Below are 18,204 nucleotides of genomic sequence, written 5' to 3' on the forward strand. Positions count from 1 at the left end.
TGATGTGACGTGGCTGAGTAGTGGGCCTGTTGTTGATGTGACATGGCTGAGTAGTGGGCCTGTTGTTGATGTTGTTACATGGCTGAGTAGTGGGCCTGTTGTTGATGTTGTTACATGGCTGAGTAGTGGGCCTGTTGTTGATGTTGTTACATGGCTGAGTAGTGGGCCTGTTGTTGATGTTGTGACATGGCTGAGTAGTGGGCCTGTTGTTGATGTTGTGACATGGCTGAGTAGTGGGCCTGTTGTTGATGTTGTTACATGGCTGAGTAGTGGGCCTGTTGTTGATGTTGTTACATGGCTGAGTAGTGGGCCTTTTGTTGTTGTGACATGGCTGAGTAGTGGGCCTGTTGTTGATGTGACATGGCTGAGTAGTGGGCCTGTTGTTGATGTTGTGACATGGCTGAGTAGTGGGCCTGTTGTTTATGCTGTGACATGGCTGAGTAGTGGGCCTGTTGTTGTTGTTGTTACACGGCTGAGTAGTGGGCCTGTTGTTGATGTTGTTACATGGCTGAGTAGTGGGCCTGTTGTTGATGTTGTTACATGGCTGAGTAGTGGGCCTGTTGTTGATGTTGTGACATGGCTGAGTAGTGGGCCTGTTGTTGATGTGACATGGCTGAGTAGTGGCTGAGTAGTGGGCCTGTTGTTGATGTTGTGACATGGCTGAGTAGTGGCTGAGTAGTGGGCCTGTTGTTGATGTTGTGACATGGCTGAGTAGTGGGCCTGTTGTTGATGTGACATGGCTGAGTAGTGGGCCTGTTGTTGATGTGACATGGCTGAGTAGTGGGCCTGTTGTTGATGTGACGTGGCTGAGTAGTGGGCCTGTTGTTGATGTGACGTGGCTGAGTAGTGGGCCTGTTGTTGATGTGACATGGCTGAGTAGTGGGCCTGTTGTTGATGTGACGTGGCTGAGTAGTGGGCCTGTTGTTGATGTGACGTGGCTGAGTAGTGGGCCTGTTGTTGATGTGACACGGCTGAGTAGTGGGCCTGTTGTTGATGTGACACGGCTGAGTAGTGGGCCTGTTGTTGATGTGACGTGGCTGAGTAGTGGGCCTGTTGTTGATGTTGTTACATGGCTGAGTAGTGGGCCTGTTGTTGATGTGACACGGCTGAGTAGTGGGCCTGTTGTTGATGTGACGTGGCTGAGTAGTGGGCCTGTTGTTGATGTTGTTACATGGCTGAGTAGTGGGCCTGTTGTTGATGTGACATGGCTGAGTAGTGGGCCTGTTGTTGATGTGACGTGGCTGAGTAGTGGGCCTGTTGTTGATGTGACATGGCTGAGTAGTGGGCCTGTTGTTGATGTGACATGGCTGAGTAGTGGGCCTGTTGTTGATGTGACATGGCTGAGTAGTGGGCCTGTTGTTGATGTGACATGGCTGAGTAGTGGGCCTGTTGTTGATGTTGTTACATGGCTGAGTAGTGGGCCTGTTGTTGATGTTGTTACATGGCTGAGTAGTGGGCCTGTTGTTGATGTTGTGACATGGCTGAGTAGTGGGCCTGTTGTTGATGTTGTTACATGGCTGAGTAGTGGGCCTGTTGTTGATGTTGTTACATGGCTGAGTAGTGGGCCTGTTGTTGATGATGTGACATGGCTGAGTAGTGGGCCTGTTGTTGATGTTGTTACATGGCTGAGTAGTGGGCCTGTTGTTGAGGTTGTTACACGGCTGAGTAGTGGGCCTGTTGTTGATGTTGTTACATGGCTGAGTAGTGGGCCTGTTGTTGATGTTGTTACATGGCTGAGTAGTGGGCCTGTTGTTGATGTTGTTACATGGCTGAGTAGTGGGCCTGTTGTTGATGTTGTTACATGGCTGAGTAGTGGGCCTGTTGTTGATGTGACATGGCTGAGTAGTGGGCCTGTTGTTGATGTTGTGACATGGCTGAGTAGTGGGCCTGTTGTTGATGTTGTGACATGGCTGAGTAGTGGGCCTGTTGTTGTTGTTACATGGCTGAATATTGGCCTGTTGTTGATGTTGTTACATGGCTGAGTAGTGGGCCTGTTGTTGATGTTGTTACATGGCTGAGTAGTGGGCCTGTTGTTGATGTGACATGGCTGAGTAGTGGGCCTGTTGTTGATGTTGTTACACGGCTGAGTAGTGGGCCTGTTGTTGATGTTACATGGCTGAGTAGTGGGCCTGTTGTTGATGTTGTTACATGGCTGAGTAGTGGGCCTGTTGTTGATGTGACATGGCTGAGTAGTGGGCCTGTTGTTGATGTTGTTACATGGCTGAGTAGTGGGCCTGTTGTTGTTGTTGTGACATGGCTGAGTAGTGGGCCTGTTGTTGATGTGACATGGCTGAGTAGTGGGCCTGTTGTTGATGTTGTGACATGGCTGAGTAGTGGGCCTGTTGTTGATGTTGTGACATGGCTGAGTAGTGGGCCTGTTGTTGATGTTGTTACATGGCTGAGTAGTGGGCCTGTTGTTGATGTTGTTACATGGCTGAGTAGTGGGCCTGTTGTTGATGTTACATGGCTGAGTAGTGGGCCTGTTGTTGATGTTGTTACACGGCTGAGTAGTGGGCCTGTTGTTGATGTTACATGGCTGAGTAGTGGGCCTGTTGTTGATGTTACATGGCTGAGTAGTGGGCCTGTTGTTGATGTGACATGGCTGAGTAGTGGCTGAGTAGTGGGCCTGTTGTTGATGTGACATGGCTGAGTAGTGGCTGAGTAGTGGGCCTGTTGTTGATGTGACGTGGCTGAGTAGTGGCTGAGTAGTGGGCCTGTTGTTGATGTTGTTACATGGCTGAGTAGTGGGCCTGTTGTTGATGTGACATGGCTGAGTAGTGGGCCTGTTGTTGATGTGGTTACATGGCTGAGTAGTGGCTGAGTAGTGGGCCTGTTGTTGATGTTGTGACATGGCTGAGTAGTGGGCCTGTTGTTGATGTGACATCCCCCCCACTCTACTGCTATTCCTCCCCCACTCTACTGCTATTCCTCCCCACTCTACTGCTATCCCCCCCCCCACTCTACCGCTATTCCCCCCCACTCAACTGCTAGCCCCCCCCACTCAACTGCTAGTCCCCCCACTCAACTGCTAGTCCCCCCCCACTCAACTGCTCACCCCCTCCCCACTCTACTGCTCGTCCGTCCCCCACTCGACTGCTCACCCCCCCCCACTCTACTGCTCGTCCGTCCCGACTGCTCGTCCGTCCCCCACTCGACTGCTCACCCCCTCCCCCCTCTACTGCTCGTCCGTCCCCCACTCTACTGCTATTCCCCCCCACTCTACTGCTCGTCCGTCCCCCACTCTACTGCTACCCCCCCCCAACTCTACTGCTAGTCCCCCAACTCTACTGCTAGTCCCCCAACCCTACTGCTAGTCCCCCCCCCCTCTACTAACCCCTCCCTCCCCCTACACTAACCCCTCCCTCCCCTACACTAACCCCTCCCTCCCCTACACTAACCCCTCCCTCCCCCTACACTAACCCCTCCTCCCCCTACTAACCCCTCCCCCCCTCTACTAACCCCTCCCTACAGATATTCCACTCACTACGTTACCTTTAGTTAAATAGTAAGTATCGTAGCACCCCGTATTAAATCGGCATATTCAACAGCATTTAAGAAATACATAATTACCTTTAACAGTGTTCTTGTGAACAAGCCATCAATGTTTTGTGATTGGTGTTGTAAAAATGTTGGCTAACGGGTTAGCAATTAGCATGTTTCACATTTCAGTGGAAATAGTACTACCATCAGATTTTGCATAAGCTGTTTAGCAAAAAAAAAATATATATGTCCTGTAGTAAATCGGCAGTTATTGTCCACCTTACTATTTTGTTCAATTACAAGACATATCCGTTTAATTTTGTTCAAAAAAAGAGACACCAACCTTGGATCCTAAGTGTTTCCTAGATAGTTGACAAGTTGTCTAATCTTCCAGTAAGAACAAACAGGACCTGCCTGCTGTCAACTTTTCATTGCGAAGCCCGCGACACCTTCCGGAAGACTCTTGAAAATGTTTTTTCCTTCTACCAACATCATTTTCAGTGTTGTAACCAAATAATGTTTCATTCATTTTGTTTTACAGATTAAATCTTATGGTTTTGAAAAAGTAGATAACAGTTTAATACTAACATATAAATGAGTGAATCATTTAGATTACAATATACAGCCTGTCCCACAAAATGTGTAAAATAGATCTATCACTTCAATTTAAAAAATCACCAAAAACCTCATTTAAATTACAAATTGCAATGAAAATTGGTGGTCAGCTAGCTAGAAGGGAGTCTTTAGTCGCGAAAACTTACCACCCAAGGTTTTAATTAGAAAAAAGGCAAAGAGCCCATTTTTAAACATCGGCTGGGCCTCTCTTAGTAGCTTGATAGAAAACCTGTTTGGATTTAGATCCCATTTCAGTCCAATGGAAGGGCTTTAAGAGAGGTTTAATTAATGGCTTAATATGTAATGGTTTTAACCGTCCAAACTGTTGTATGTTATATAAATATGCTTGTTTAACTTTATCTGGGTTAGCCATTCCAAATAAGGTGAAATCATTTTCCTGGAGTCGGTAGAACCAGGAATACATATGTTAACTGTGATGTCACTAGAGAATGAATCAGAGAATTCAATTAAACAGGCGTTTCCCTCTCCAAGGTTTCAAGATCACTCAACTTTTCCGGGTTATGTACACACCAAGCACAGACTTCACCATTCATCCAATTTAAAATCATCTGTGTGTGTCTTACCTACCATGGCTGCATAGTGGGCTTGTGTGTGTGTGTGTGTGTGTGTGTGTGTGTGTGTGTGTGTGTGTCTTACCATTGCTACGTAGTGGGCCTGTGCCTGGGCCTGTGCCTGTGCCTGTGCCTGGGCCTGGGCCTGTTGCTGATACATGGGCTGTATCATCATCTGCTGCTGAAGGGCCTGCTGGTACTGAGAGGACAGAGGCAGACCATCTTAGATTGCTATCGATTATTTACATTTACATTTACAGACCATCACAGATTGCTATAGATTATTTACAGACCATCTCAGATTGCTATAGATTATTTACAGACCATCTCAGATTGATATCGATTATTTACAGACCATCTCAGATTGATATCGATTTAAACACTGTTTCCCATGCTTGTTCAATGAACCATAAACAATTAATGAACATGCACCTGTGGAACGGTCGTTAAGACACTAACAGCTTACAGACGGTAGGCAATTAAAGGTCACAGTTATGAAAACCTTGGACACTAAAGAAGCCGTTCTACTGACTCTGGAAAAACACCCAAAGAAAGATGCCCAGGGTCCCTGCTCATCTGCGTGAATGTGCCTTAGGCATGCTGCAAGGAGGCATGAGGACTGCAGATGTGGCCAGGGCAATAAATTGCAATGTCTATACTGTGAGACGCCTAAGACAGCGCTACAGGGAGACAAGATGGACAGCTGATTGTCCTCGCAGTGCCAGACCATGTGTAACAACACCTGCACAGGATCAGTACATCCGAACATCACACCTGCGGGACAGGTACAGGATGGCAGCAACAACTGCCAGAGTTACACCAGGAACACACAATCCCTCCATCAATGCTCAGACTGCCCGCAATAGGATGAGAGAGGCTGGACTGAGGGCTTGTAGGCCTGTTGTAAGGCAGGTCCTCACCAGACATCACCGCCAACAACATCACCTATGGGCACAAACCCACCTCACTGGACCAGACTGGACTGGCAAAAAGTGCTCTTCACTGACGATTCACGGTTTTGTCTCACCAGGGGTGGTGATCGGATTCACGTTTATTGTCGAAGGAATGAGCGTTACACCGAGGCCTGTACTCTGGAGCGGGATTGATTTGGAGGTGGAGGGTCCGTCATGGTCTGGGGCGGTATGTCACAGCATCATCGGACTGAGCTCGGTGTCATTGCAGACAATCTCAATGCTGAGCGTTACAGGGAAGACATCCTCCTCCCTCATGTCGTACCCTTCCTGACATGACCCTCCAGCATGACAATGCCAGCAGCCATACCGCTCACGCTGTGCGTGATTTCCTGCAAGACAGGAATGTCAGTGTTCTGCCATGGCTAGCGAAGAGCCCGGATCTCAATCCCATTGAGCACGTCTGGGACCTGTTGGATCGGATGGTGAGGGCTAGGGCTATTCCCCCAGAAATGTCCGGGAACTTGCAGGTGCCTTGGTGGAAGAGTGGGGTAACATGTCACAGCAAGAACTGGCAAATCTGGTGCAGACCATGAGGAGGAGATGCACTGCAGTACTTAATGCAGCTGGTGGCCACACCACATACTGGCTGTTACTTTTGATTTTGACCCCCCCCCTTTGTTCAGGGACACATTATTCCATTTCTGTTAGTCACATGTCTGTGGAACTTGTTCAGTTTATGTCTCAGTTGTTGAATCTTGTTCATACAAATATTTACACATGTTAAGATTGCTGAAAATAAACACAGTTGACAGTGAGAGGACGTTTATTTTTTGCTGAGTTGACAACACTGATTTTGGTTTTGCTAAAGTGTGCCTCGCTTAATATAACCCCTGGTGTCAGACAGCGTGAGGGTTTCTCAGTAGAACCTTAATATACCCCTGGTGTCAGACAGCGTGAGGGTTTCTCAGTAGAACCTTAATATACCCCTGGTGTCAGACAGCGTGAGGGTTTCTCAGTAGAACCTTAATATACCCCTGGTGTCAGACAGCGTGAGGGTTTCTCAGTAGAACCTTAATATAACCCTGGTGTCAGACAGCGTGAGGGTTTCTCAGTAGAACCTTAATATAACCCTGGTGTCAGACAGCGTGAGGGTTTCTCAGTAGAACCTTAATATACCCCTGTGTCAGACAGGTTTCCCCTGAGGGTTTCTCAGTAGAACCTTAATATACCCCTGGTGTCAGATAGCGTGAGGGTTTATCAGTAGAACCTTAATATAACCCTGGTGTCAGACAGCGTGAGGGTTTCTCAGTAGAACCTTAATATACCCCTGGTGTCAGACAGCGTGAGGGTTTATCAGTAGAACCTTAATATACCCCTGGTGTCAGACAGCGTGAGGGTTTATCAGTAGAACCTTAATATACCCTGGTGTCAGACAGCGTGAGGGTTTCTCAGTAGAACCTTAATATACCCCTGGTGTCAGACAGCGTGAGGGTTGCTCAGTAGAACCTTAATATACCCCTGGTGTCAGACAGCGTGAGGGTTTCTCAGTAGAACCTTAATATACCCCTGGTGTCAGACAGCGTGAGGGTTTCTCAGTAGAACCTTAATATACCCCTGGTGTCAGACAGCGTGAGGGTTTCTCAGTAGAACCTTAATATACCCCTGGTGTCAGACAGCGTGAGGGTTTATCAGTAGAACCTTAATATACCCCTGGTGTCAGATAGCGTGAGGGTTTATCAGTAGAACCTTTTAATATAACCCCTGGTGTCAGACAGCGTGAGGGTTTCTCAGTAGAACCTTAATATACCCCTGGTGTCAGACAGCGTGAGGGTTTATCAGTAGAACCTTAATATAACCCCTGGTGTCAGATAGCGTGAGGGTTTCTCAGTAGAACCTTAATATACCCCTGGTGTCAGACAGCGTGAGGGTTTATCAGTAGAACCTTAATATACCCCTGGTGTCAGACAGCGTGAGGGTTTATCAGTAGAACCTTAATATACCCCTGGTGTCAGACAGCGTGAGGGTTTATCAGTACAACCTTAATATACCCCTGGTGTCAGACAGCGTGAGGGTTTCTCAGTAGAACCTTAATATACCCCTGGTGTCAGACAGCGTGAGGGTTTATCTGTAGAACCTTAATATACCCCTGGTGTCAGACAGCGTGAGGGTTTATCAGTAGAACCTTAATATAACCCCTGGTGTCAGATAGCGTGAGGGTTTATCAGTAGAACCTTAATATAACCCCTGGTGTCAGACAGCGTGAGGGTTTATCAGTAGAACCTTAATATACCCCTGGTGTCAGACAGCGTGAGGGTTTCTCAGCAGTACCTGAAGGTATTGGAGCTGCTGTGGATGGACAGGATGGAGATGTTGTTGCAGACGCAGGTCTCCAGGCTGCAGCTGTTGGAGGACCCTGTTGGCTGTCTGGGGCTGTGGAGCAACCGGCTGGCTGTTACCAGGTGTTGGAGCTGTGATTCAAGAGGAGATCGTTCGTTGTCTATTTAGTGAGAATGTGTCTTCTGCCTATGCAAACCCTCTCAGATAAACCCGTTGAGATGCACAGGGTCCGCCACGGAGCAGTGCCCCTTGGGGGATAGCCGCTCAGGGGCACAATGGCAGATAAACAAACACAAGCACTGTATTTTTGCATTCTCACCTTTCTGCCCATTGCTGACGGCTACAGAAGGCACAGCTGTAGGGGTGATGGGCGTGGCGGCGGTGGGCGTGGCGGCGGCGGGCACAGCTATAGGAGTGACAGCTGTGTTGGCTACAGGGATGGGTATCACATTACTGTTGGCAGCCTTGGGTCTCTGTCTCGGAGCGATGGAAGTTGCCGTCGGGCCCGCGGACTCTGTGATTCTGGAGTAGTAAGGGAACAACCAGAACAGTGGGAAAACGTCATTATTAACATGTATTTATACATTCTCATTGGCAGATAAAAAAACGCATTTTACAAAAAGAGACCCGACTCGTATTCTTTCACAAATATCCACAGCACAGTGAAGGGAGAACTTATTTTGTATTGCTTTTAATCTTTTTAAATTAATTTATCTTATTAACACTTTGTTCTAGCTAGCTATCAAGTAAACGCAATGTGACTGTACCTGGCTTTCGTCATGCTCTTCCTAGCAGCAACCTCGCTGGCTGTGAGTGGCTCAGGGAGTGACGTAGGGAGAGGGGAGCTCTGCAGAGGGGCCCAATACAACCGTCACTGTTGCTGGGTATATAGGACACCCAACTCCTCCAGACACGAATCTTCATTTCACTTATAATACAAAACACATCTGTCACAATCAATGAACAGCGACTTACAAAGAGATTTGGCACAGGACACTCCTTTCCAGCTAACTTGAAGGCAAAGTAGGAGACTTGATAGATGTCTGGTCTCTTCTCATGGTCAGGCTCAAGCATATATCCTGGAGGAGACATGGGAGAGGGGACATATGGTTTAATGTATCCTGGAGTAGAGGGGACATATAGTTTAATATACTATATCCTGGAGAAGAGGGGACATATAGTTTAATATACTATATCCTGGAGAAGAGGGGACATATAGTTTAATATATCCTGGAGTAGAGGGGACATATAGTTTAATATATCCTGGAGTAGAGGGGACATATAGTTTAATATACTATATCCTGGAGAAGAGGGGACATATAGTTTAATATATCCTGGAGTAGAGGGGACATATAGTTTAATATATCCTGGAGTAGAGGGGACATATAGTTTAATATATCCTGGAGTAGAGGGGATATATAGTTTAATATACTATATCCTGTAGTAGAGGGGACATATAGTTTAATATACTATATCCTGGAGTAGAGGGGACATATAGTTTAATATACTATATCCTGGAGAAGAGGGGACATATAGTTTAATATACTATATCCTGTAGTAGAGGGGACATATAGTTTAATATACTATATCCTGGAGAAGAGGGGACATATAGTTTAATATATCCTGGAGTAGAGGGGACATATAGTTTAATATATCCTGGAGAAGAGGGGACATATAGTTTAATATATCCTGGAGTAGAGGGGACATATAGTTTAATATATCCTGGAGTAGAGGGGACATATGGTTTAATATACTATATCCTGGAGAAGAGGGGACATATAGTTTAATATATCCTGGAGAAGAGGGGACATATAGTTTAATATATCCTGGAGTAGAGGGGACATATAGTTTAATATACTATATCCTGGAGTAGAGGGGACATATAGTTTAATATATCCTGGAGAAGAGGGGACATATAGTTTAATATACTATATCCTGGAGAAGAGGGGACATATAGTTTAATATATCCTGGAGTAGAGGGGACATATAGTTTAATATACTATATCCTGGAGTAGAGGGGACATATAGTTTAATATATCCTGGAGTAGAGGGGACATATAGTTTAATATATCCTGGAGAAGAGGGGACATATAGTTTAATATATCCTGGAGTAGAGGGGACATATAGTTTAATGTATCCTGGAGTAGAGGGGACATATAGTTTAACACATATTGCTTTATAGTATCGCAGACATAGAGAATCCCCACTTTCCTTAAGAGAAGGCATGTACAATTTACACAGGTTTAAAATATAAATAAGTGAATTGAAATGTGTATGAAAATACTAGTATTACCTCTCTATAATAAATGTTTCACCCTGGTACGATGCATTAAATGTCCACCTCACGTTTGACCACAAGGTGGCGCTATTGGATAATATTTGTATTAAAGGCCTACAGTGCGTGTGTAACCAATGAATGGTAGTTTGATTGGGCAAATTTATTGGAATGTTAAATGTTTACGCATCAGAAATATTCACATGACCATGTTCAATGTGGTTTAATTGTTATGTGTATTGACAGCTTTGTGGTTGGTGTGTTGCTGAGGAACAAGGCAGATGGACTTACTGATTAAGCAGTGCAACTTGAAGGAGAATTTGGAATTGTCGGGAACGACAAAGGTTCCATCACATATGGCGACTTGACTCTCCCCGAACGGGAGCGAGAAGAAACACAGCTTGTACAACAAGCAACCAAGAGCCTGAAACACAGAAACACAGCTTGTACAACAAGCAACCAAGAGCCTGAAACACAGCTTGTACAACAAGCAACCAAGAGCCTGAAACACAGAAACACAGCTTGTACAACAAGAGAGCCTGAAACACAGAAACACAGCTTGTACAACAAGCAACCAAGAGCCTGAAACACAGAAACACAGCTTGTACAACAACCAACCAAGAGTCTGAAACACAGAAACACAGCTTGTATATATATATCCTGGGAGAACAACCAACCAAGAGCCTGAAACACAGAAACACAGCTTGTACAACAACCAACCAAGAGCCTGAAACACAGAAACACAGCTTGTACAACAACCAACCAAGAGCCTGAAACACAGAAACACAGCTTGTACAACAAGCAACCAAAAGCCTGAAACACAGAAACACAGCTTGTACAACAACCAACCAAGAGCCTGAAACACAGAAACACAGCTTGTACAACAACCAACCAAGAGCCTGAAACACAGAAACACAGCTTGTACAACAAGCAACCAAGAGCCTGAAACACAGAAACACAGCTTGTACAACAAGCAACCAAGAGGCTGAAACACAGAAACACAGCTTGTACAACAACCAACCAAGAGCCTGAAACACAGAAACACAGCTTGTACAACAAGCAACCAAGAGGCTGAAACACAGAAACACAGCTTGTACAACAACCAACCAAGAGCCTGAAACACATTAAACACAGCTTGTACAACAACCAACCAAGAGCCTGAAACACAGAAACACAGCTTGTACAACAACCAACCAAGAGCCTGAAACACAGAAACACAGCTTGTACAACAACCAACCAAGAGCCTGAAACACAGAAACACAGCTTGTAAACACAGCTGAAACACAGTTGTACAACAACCAACCAAGAGCCTGAAACACAGAAACACAGCTTGTACAACAAGCAACCAAGAGCCTGAAACACAGAAACACAGCTTGTACAACAACCAACCAAGAGCCAGGAACACAGAAACACAGCTTGTACAACAAACAACCAAGAGCCTGAAACACAGCGTGTACAACAACCAACCAAGAGCCTGAAACACAGAAACACAGCTTGTACAACAAGCAACCAAGAGCCTGAAACACAGAAACACAGCTTGTACAACAAGCAACCAAGAGCCTGAAACACAGAAACACAGCTTGTACAACAAGCAACCAAGAGCCTGAAACACAGAAACACAGCTTGTACAACAAGCAACCAAGAGCCTGAAACACAGAAACACAGCTTGTACAACAAGCAACCAAGAGCCTGAAACACATTAAACACAGCTTGTACAACAACCAACCAAGAGCCTGAAACACATTAAACACAGCTTGTACAACAACCAACCAAGCGCCTGAAACACAGAAACACAGCTTGTACAACAACCAACCAAGAGCCTGAAACACAGAAACACAGCTTGTACAACAACCAACCAAGCGCCTGAAACACAGAAACACAGCATGTACAACATGATATATGATATTAAACCATATTACAATACATGCCTATATGCAGTATGTTATATAACATGGACTGCTGTTACCTCTGTCAGACAAATGAAGACAGTGTATTTCTCCACACCTATAATCCCCCCTCTCACCCACCCCAAACCCAGATCTGTCCGTCGGACTGCCAGATGGTGAAGCGTGATTCATCACTCCAGACAACGCATTTCCACTGCGCCAGAGTCCAATGACGACGCTTGGCATTGCGCATGGTGATCTTAGTTTTGTGTGCGGCTGCTCGGCCACAGAAACCCATTTCCTGAAGCTCCCGACGAACAGTTCCTGCGCTGATGTCACTTCCAGAGGCAGTTAGGAACTCAGTATGTGAGTGTTGCAACCGAGGACAGATAAAACATTTTTACACTCTACGCGCTTCAGCACTCAGTGGTTCCGTTCTGTGAGCTTGTGTGGCCTACCACTTGGCAGCTGAGCCGTTGTTTCTCCTAGACGTTTCCCACTTCACAAAAACAGCACTGACAGTTGACCGGGGGGCAGCTCTAGCAGGGCAGAAATTTGACGAACACACTTGAAAAGGTGGCATGCTATGGTGGTGCCACGTTGAAAAGTCAGAGCTCTTCAGTAATGACATTCTACTTGTCAATGTTGTTTGTCTATGGAGATTGCATGGTGAGTGTGCTGTATTTTATACACCTGTCAGCAACTGGTGTGGCTGAATTATTAGAATCTGCGAATTTGAAGGGGTGTCCACAGTTTAGGCCATGCTGGGTACATTCACGACACACACACACACACAACTCCGCGTATGTACACACACGTTTCCGTACACACACACCCTCCTAGGTTTCCGTACACACACCACAACCACTTACCCATATATCAGCCTTGGTGGTAATGGCCTTCCCTGCGTACACGTTAATCATCTCTGGAGCTCGATAAGACAGGGTCGTGTACCTACACACACACACACACACACACACACACACACACACACACACACACACACACACAGTAAGTGCTCAGCGTCAAAAGTCATGTGCGTTTCAGTTCTCGTGTTATGCAAGTATGAAGCAGCTGAAATTATACCCTATTCCCTATCTAGTGCACTACATTAGACCCTATTCCCTATCTAGTGCACTACATTAGACCCTATTCCCTATCTAGTGCACTACATTAGACCCTATTCCCTATCTAGTGCACTACATTAGACCCTATTCCCTATCTAGTGCACTACATTAGACCCTATTCCCTATCTAGTGCACTACATTAGACCCTATTCCCTATCTAGTGCACTACATTATACCCTATTCCCTATCTAGTGCACTACATTAGACCCTATTCCCTATCTAGTGCACTACATTAGACCCTATTCCCTATCTAGTGCACTACATTAGACCCTATTCCCTATCTAGTGCACTACATTAGACCCTATTCCCTATCTAGTGCACTACATTAGACCCTATTCCCTATCTAGTGCACTACATTATACCCTATTCCTATCTAGTGCACTATTCCTATCTAGTGCACTACATTATACCCTATTCCCTATCTAGTGCATTACATTATCTAGTGCCCTATTCCTATCTAGTGCACTACATTAGACCCTATTCCCTATCTAGTGCACTACATTAGACCCTATTCCCTATCTAGTGCACTACATTAGACCCTATTCCCTATCTAGTGCACTACATTAGACCCTATTCCCTATCTAGTGCACTACATTAGACCCTATTCCCTATCTAGTGCACTACATTAGACCCTATTCCCTATCTAGTGCACTACATTAGACCCTATTCCCTATCTAGTGCACTACATTAGACCCTATTCCCTATCTAGTGCACTACATTAGACCCTATTCCCTATCTAGTGCACTACATTAGACCCTATTCCCTATCTAGTGCACTACATTAGACCCTATTCCCTATCTAGTGCACTACATTAGACCCTATTCTATCTAGTGCACTACATTAGACCCTATTCCCTATCTAGTGCTACATTGACATTCCCTATCTAGTGCACTACCCTATTCCCTATCTAGTGCACTACATTAGACCCTATTCCCTATCTAGTGCACTACATTAGACCCTATTCCCTATCTAGTGCACTACATTAGACCCTATTCCCTATCTAGTGCACTACATTAGACCCTATTCCCTATCTAGTGCACTACATTAGACCCTATTCCCTATCTAGTGCACTACATTAGACCCTATTCCCTATCTAGTGCACTACATTAGACCCTATTCCCTATCTAGTGCACTACATTAGACCCTATTCCCTACATAGTACACTACTATAGACCCTATTCCATATCTAGTACACTACCCTATTCCCTATAGTACCTATAGACCCTATTCCCTATATAGTACACTACTATAGACCCTATTCCCTATATAGTACACTACTATAGACCCTATTCCCTATATAGTACACTACTATAGACCCTATTCCCTATATAGTACACTACTATAGACCCTATTCCCTATAGTACACTACTATAGACCCTATTCCCTATATAGTACACTACATTAGACCCTATTCCCTATGTAGTGCACTACATTAGACCCTATTCCCTATCTAGTGCACTACATTAGACCCTATTCCCTATCTAGTACACTACATTAGACCCTATTCCCTATCTAGTGCACTACATTAGACCCTATTCCCTATCTAGTACACTACATTATACCCTATTCCTATCTAGTGCACTACATTAGACCCTATTCCCTATCTAGTGCACTACATTAGACCCTATTCCCTATCTAGTACACTACATTATACCCTATTCCCTATCTAGTGCACTACATTAGACCCTATTCCTATCTAGTGCACTACATTATACCCTATTCCTATCTAGTGCACTACATTAGACCCTATTCCCTATCTAGTGCACTACATTAGACCCTATTCCTATCTAGTGCACTACATTAGACCCTATTCCCTATCTAGTGCACTACATTATACCCTATTCCCTATCTAGTGCACTACATTAGACCCTATTCCTATCTAGTGCACTACATTAGACCCTATTCCCTATCTAGTGCACTACTATAGACCCTATTCCTATCTAGTGCACTACATTAGACCCTATTCCCTACATAGTACACTACTATAGACCCTATTCCCTATATAGTACACTACTATAGACCCTATTCCCTATATAGTGCACTACATTAGACCCTATTCCCTATATAGTGCACTACTATAGACCCTATTCCCTATATAGTACACTACTTTAGACCCTATTCCCTATCTAGTGCACTACATTAGACCCTATTCCCTACATAGTACACTACTATAGACCCTATTCCATATATAGTACATTACTATAGACCCTATTCCCTATATAGTACACTACTATAGACCCTATTCCCGATATAGTACATTACTATAGACCCTATTCCCTATATAGTGCACTACTATAGACCCTATATAGTGCACTACTATAGACCCTATTCCATATATAGTACATTACTATAGACCCTATTCCCTATATAGTACACTACTATAGACCCCATTCCCTATGTAGTGCACGACATTAGACCCTATTCCCTATATAGTGCACTACTATAGACCCTATTCCATATATAGTACATTACTATAGACCCTATTCCCTATATAGTACACTACACTATAGACCCCATTCCCTATGTAGTGCACGACATTAGACCCTATTACCTATATAGTACACTACTATAGACCCTATTCCCTATGTAGTGCACGACATTAGACCCTATTCCCTATATAGTACATTACTATAGACCCTATTCCCTATATAGTACACTACTATAGACCCCATTCCCTATATAGTACACTACTATAGACCCTATTCCCTATATAGTACACTACTATAGACCCTATTCCCTATCGAGTACACTACATTAGACCCTATTCCCTATATAGTACATTACTATAGACCCTATTCCTTATATAGTACACTACTATAGACCCTATTCCCTATGTAGTGCACGACATTAGATCCTATTCCCTATATAGTACACTACTATAGACCCTATTCCCTATCTAGTGCACTACATTAGACCCTATTCCCTATATAGTACACTACTATAGACCCTATTCCCTATATAGTACACTACTATAGACCCTATTCCCTATATAGTACACTACTATAGACCCTATTCCCTATATAGTGCACTACTGTTGACCAGAGCCCTATTCCCTATGTAGTGCACTACTTTAGACCAGAGCCCTATTCCCTATATAGTGCACTACTATAGACCAGAGCCCTATTCCCTATATAGTGCACTACTATAGACCAGAGCCCTATTCCCTATATAGTACATTACTTTAGACCAGAGCCCTATTCCCTATATAGTGCACTACTTTAGACCAGAGCCCTATTCCCTATATAGTGCACTACTTTAGACCAGAGCCCTATTCCCTATATAGTGCACTACTTTAGACCAGAGCCCTATTCCCTATATAGTGCACTACTTTAGACCAGAGCCCTACTCCCTATATAGTGCACTACTTTAGACCAGAGCCCTATTCCCTATATAATGCACTACTTTAGACCAGAGCCCTATTCCCTATATAGTGCACTACTTTAGACCAGAGCCCTATTCCCTATATAGTGCACTACTGTTGACCAGAGCCCTATTCCCTATATAGTGCTAACTACTTTAGCCCAGAGCCCTATTCCCTATATAGTGCTAACTACTTTAGCCCAGAGCCCTATTCCCTATATAGTGCTAACTACTTTAGCCCAGAGCCCACGTTAGTGCACTGCATAGTGCAATGTTTGAGTGCAGGGCTGAAGTGGAGAACACCTCATTTAAAGGGTCCGTTCATAAACCCTTCATAAGGTGTTCATAAACCCTTCATAAGGTGTTCATAAACCCTTCATAAGGTGTTCATAAACCCTTCATAAGGTGTTTATAAACAGTACACCACTCATCATTTATGAATCATTACTCCCACGTGTAAACGTGAGTTATTTCAGACATTTACATTTCCTCAACCATCCTGTGTTGTGTGATTATTCTGTTACCAGGTACTGATGGGTGATTATTCTGTTACCAGGTACTGATGGGTGATTATTCTGTTACCAGGTACTGATGGGTGATTATTCTGTTACCAGGTACTGATGGGTGATTATTCTGTTACCAGGTACTGATGGGTGATTATTCTGTTACCAGGTACTGATGGGTGATTATTCTGTTACCAGGTACTGATGGGTGATTATTCTGTTACCAGGTACTGATGGGTGATTATTCTGTTACCAGGTACTGATGGGTGATTATTCTGTTACCAGGTACTGATGGGTGATTATTCTGTTACCAGGTACTGATGGGTGATTATTCTGTTACCAGGTACTGATGGGTGATTATTCTGTTACCAGGTACTGATGGGTGATTATTCTGTTACCAGGTACTGATGGGTGATTATTCTGTTACCAGGTACTGATGGGTGATTATTCTGTTACCAGGTACTGATGGGTGATTATTCTGTTACCAGGTACTGATGGGTGATTATTCTGTTACCAGGTACTGATGGGTGATTATTCTGTTACCAGGTACTGATGGGTGATTATTCTGTTACCAGGTACTGATGGGTGATTCTGTTACCATACTCTGTTACCAGGTACTGATGGGTGATTATTCTGTTACCAGGTACTGATGGGTGATTATTCTGTTACCAGGTACTGATGGGTGATTATTCTGTTACCAGGTACTGATGGGTGATTATTCTGTTACCAGGTACTGATGGGTGATTATTCTGTTACCAGGTACTGATGGGTGATTATTCTGTTACCAGGTACTGATGGGTGATTATTCTGTTACCAGGTACTGATGGGTGATTATTCTGTTACCAGGTACTGATGGGTGATCATTCTGTTACCAGGTACTGATGGGTGATTATTCTGTTACCAGGTACTGATGGAATGTCTACCAATGGCATGCCCATCTTTTAGTGAGAATTTACACCATACAGGACAGCCCTGGCAAAGACAGCCCTGGCAAAGACAGCCCTGGCAAAGACAGCCCTGGCAAAGACAGCCCTGGCAAAGACAGCCCTTACAGTCAATCCGATGGACAATCGTGACTCAGTGATGACGTGTATCTACAAATGTATGCACATAGATGACAGGTGAGGCACACACA

General features: G+C 44.5%; 1 protein-coding gene and 1 long non-coding RNA gene across 3 annotated transcripts in view; both read right to left on the bottom strand.

Moving 5' to 3' along the window:
• LOC118382289 (BMP-2-inducible protein kinase-like) overlaps positions 1-18,204 on the bottom strand; it is a 103,396-nt gene that overhangs the window by 19,959 nt on the left and 65,233 nt on the right. For both annotated transcript variants that reach the window (XM_052479689.1, XM_052479688.1), the window contains exons 6-12: positions 12,952-13,033; positions 10,485-10,617; positions 8,894-8,997; positions 8,686-8,765; positions 8,238-8,440; positions 7,910-8,049; positions 4,753-4,866 (exon numbers count right to left, since the gene is read on the bottom strand). In XM_052479689.1, the coding sequence (XP_052335649.1) occupies positions 4,753-4,866; positions 7,910-8,049; positions 8,238-8,440; positions 8,686-8,765; positions 8,894-8,997; positions 10,485-10,617; positions 12,952-13,033 (856 nt within the window). The remainder of the gene's footprint in view (positions 1-4,752; positions 4,867-7,909; positions 8,050-8,237; positions 8,441-8,685; positions 8,766-8,893; positions 8,998-10,484; positions 10,618-12,951; positions 13,034-18,204) is intronic.
• On the bottom strand, positions 14,116-15,801 carry LOC127911820 (uncharacterized). The gene is made up of 3 exons (XR_008079497.1): positions 15,758-15,801; positions 14,422-14,561; positions 14,116-14,372 (listed from the first exon to the last, which is right to left on the bottom strand). It is a non-coding gene; the product is annotated as an uncharacterized LOC127911820 (long non-coding RNA).

The sequence above is a fragment of the Oncorhynchus keta genome, chromosome 25, assembly GCF_023373465.1.
Source record: "Oncorhynchus keta strain PuntledgeMale-10-30-2019 chromosome 25, Oket_V2, whole genome shotgun sequence".
Lineage (NCBI taxonomy): Eukaryota > Metazoa > Chordata > Actinopteri > Salmoniformes > Salmonidae > Oncorhynchus > Oncorhynchus keta.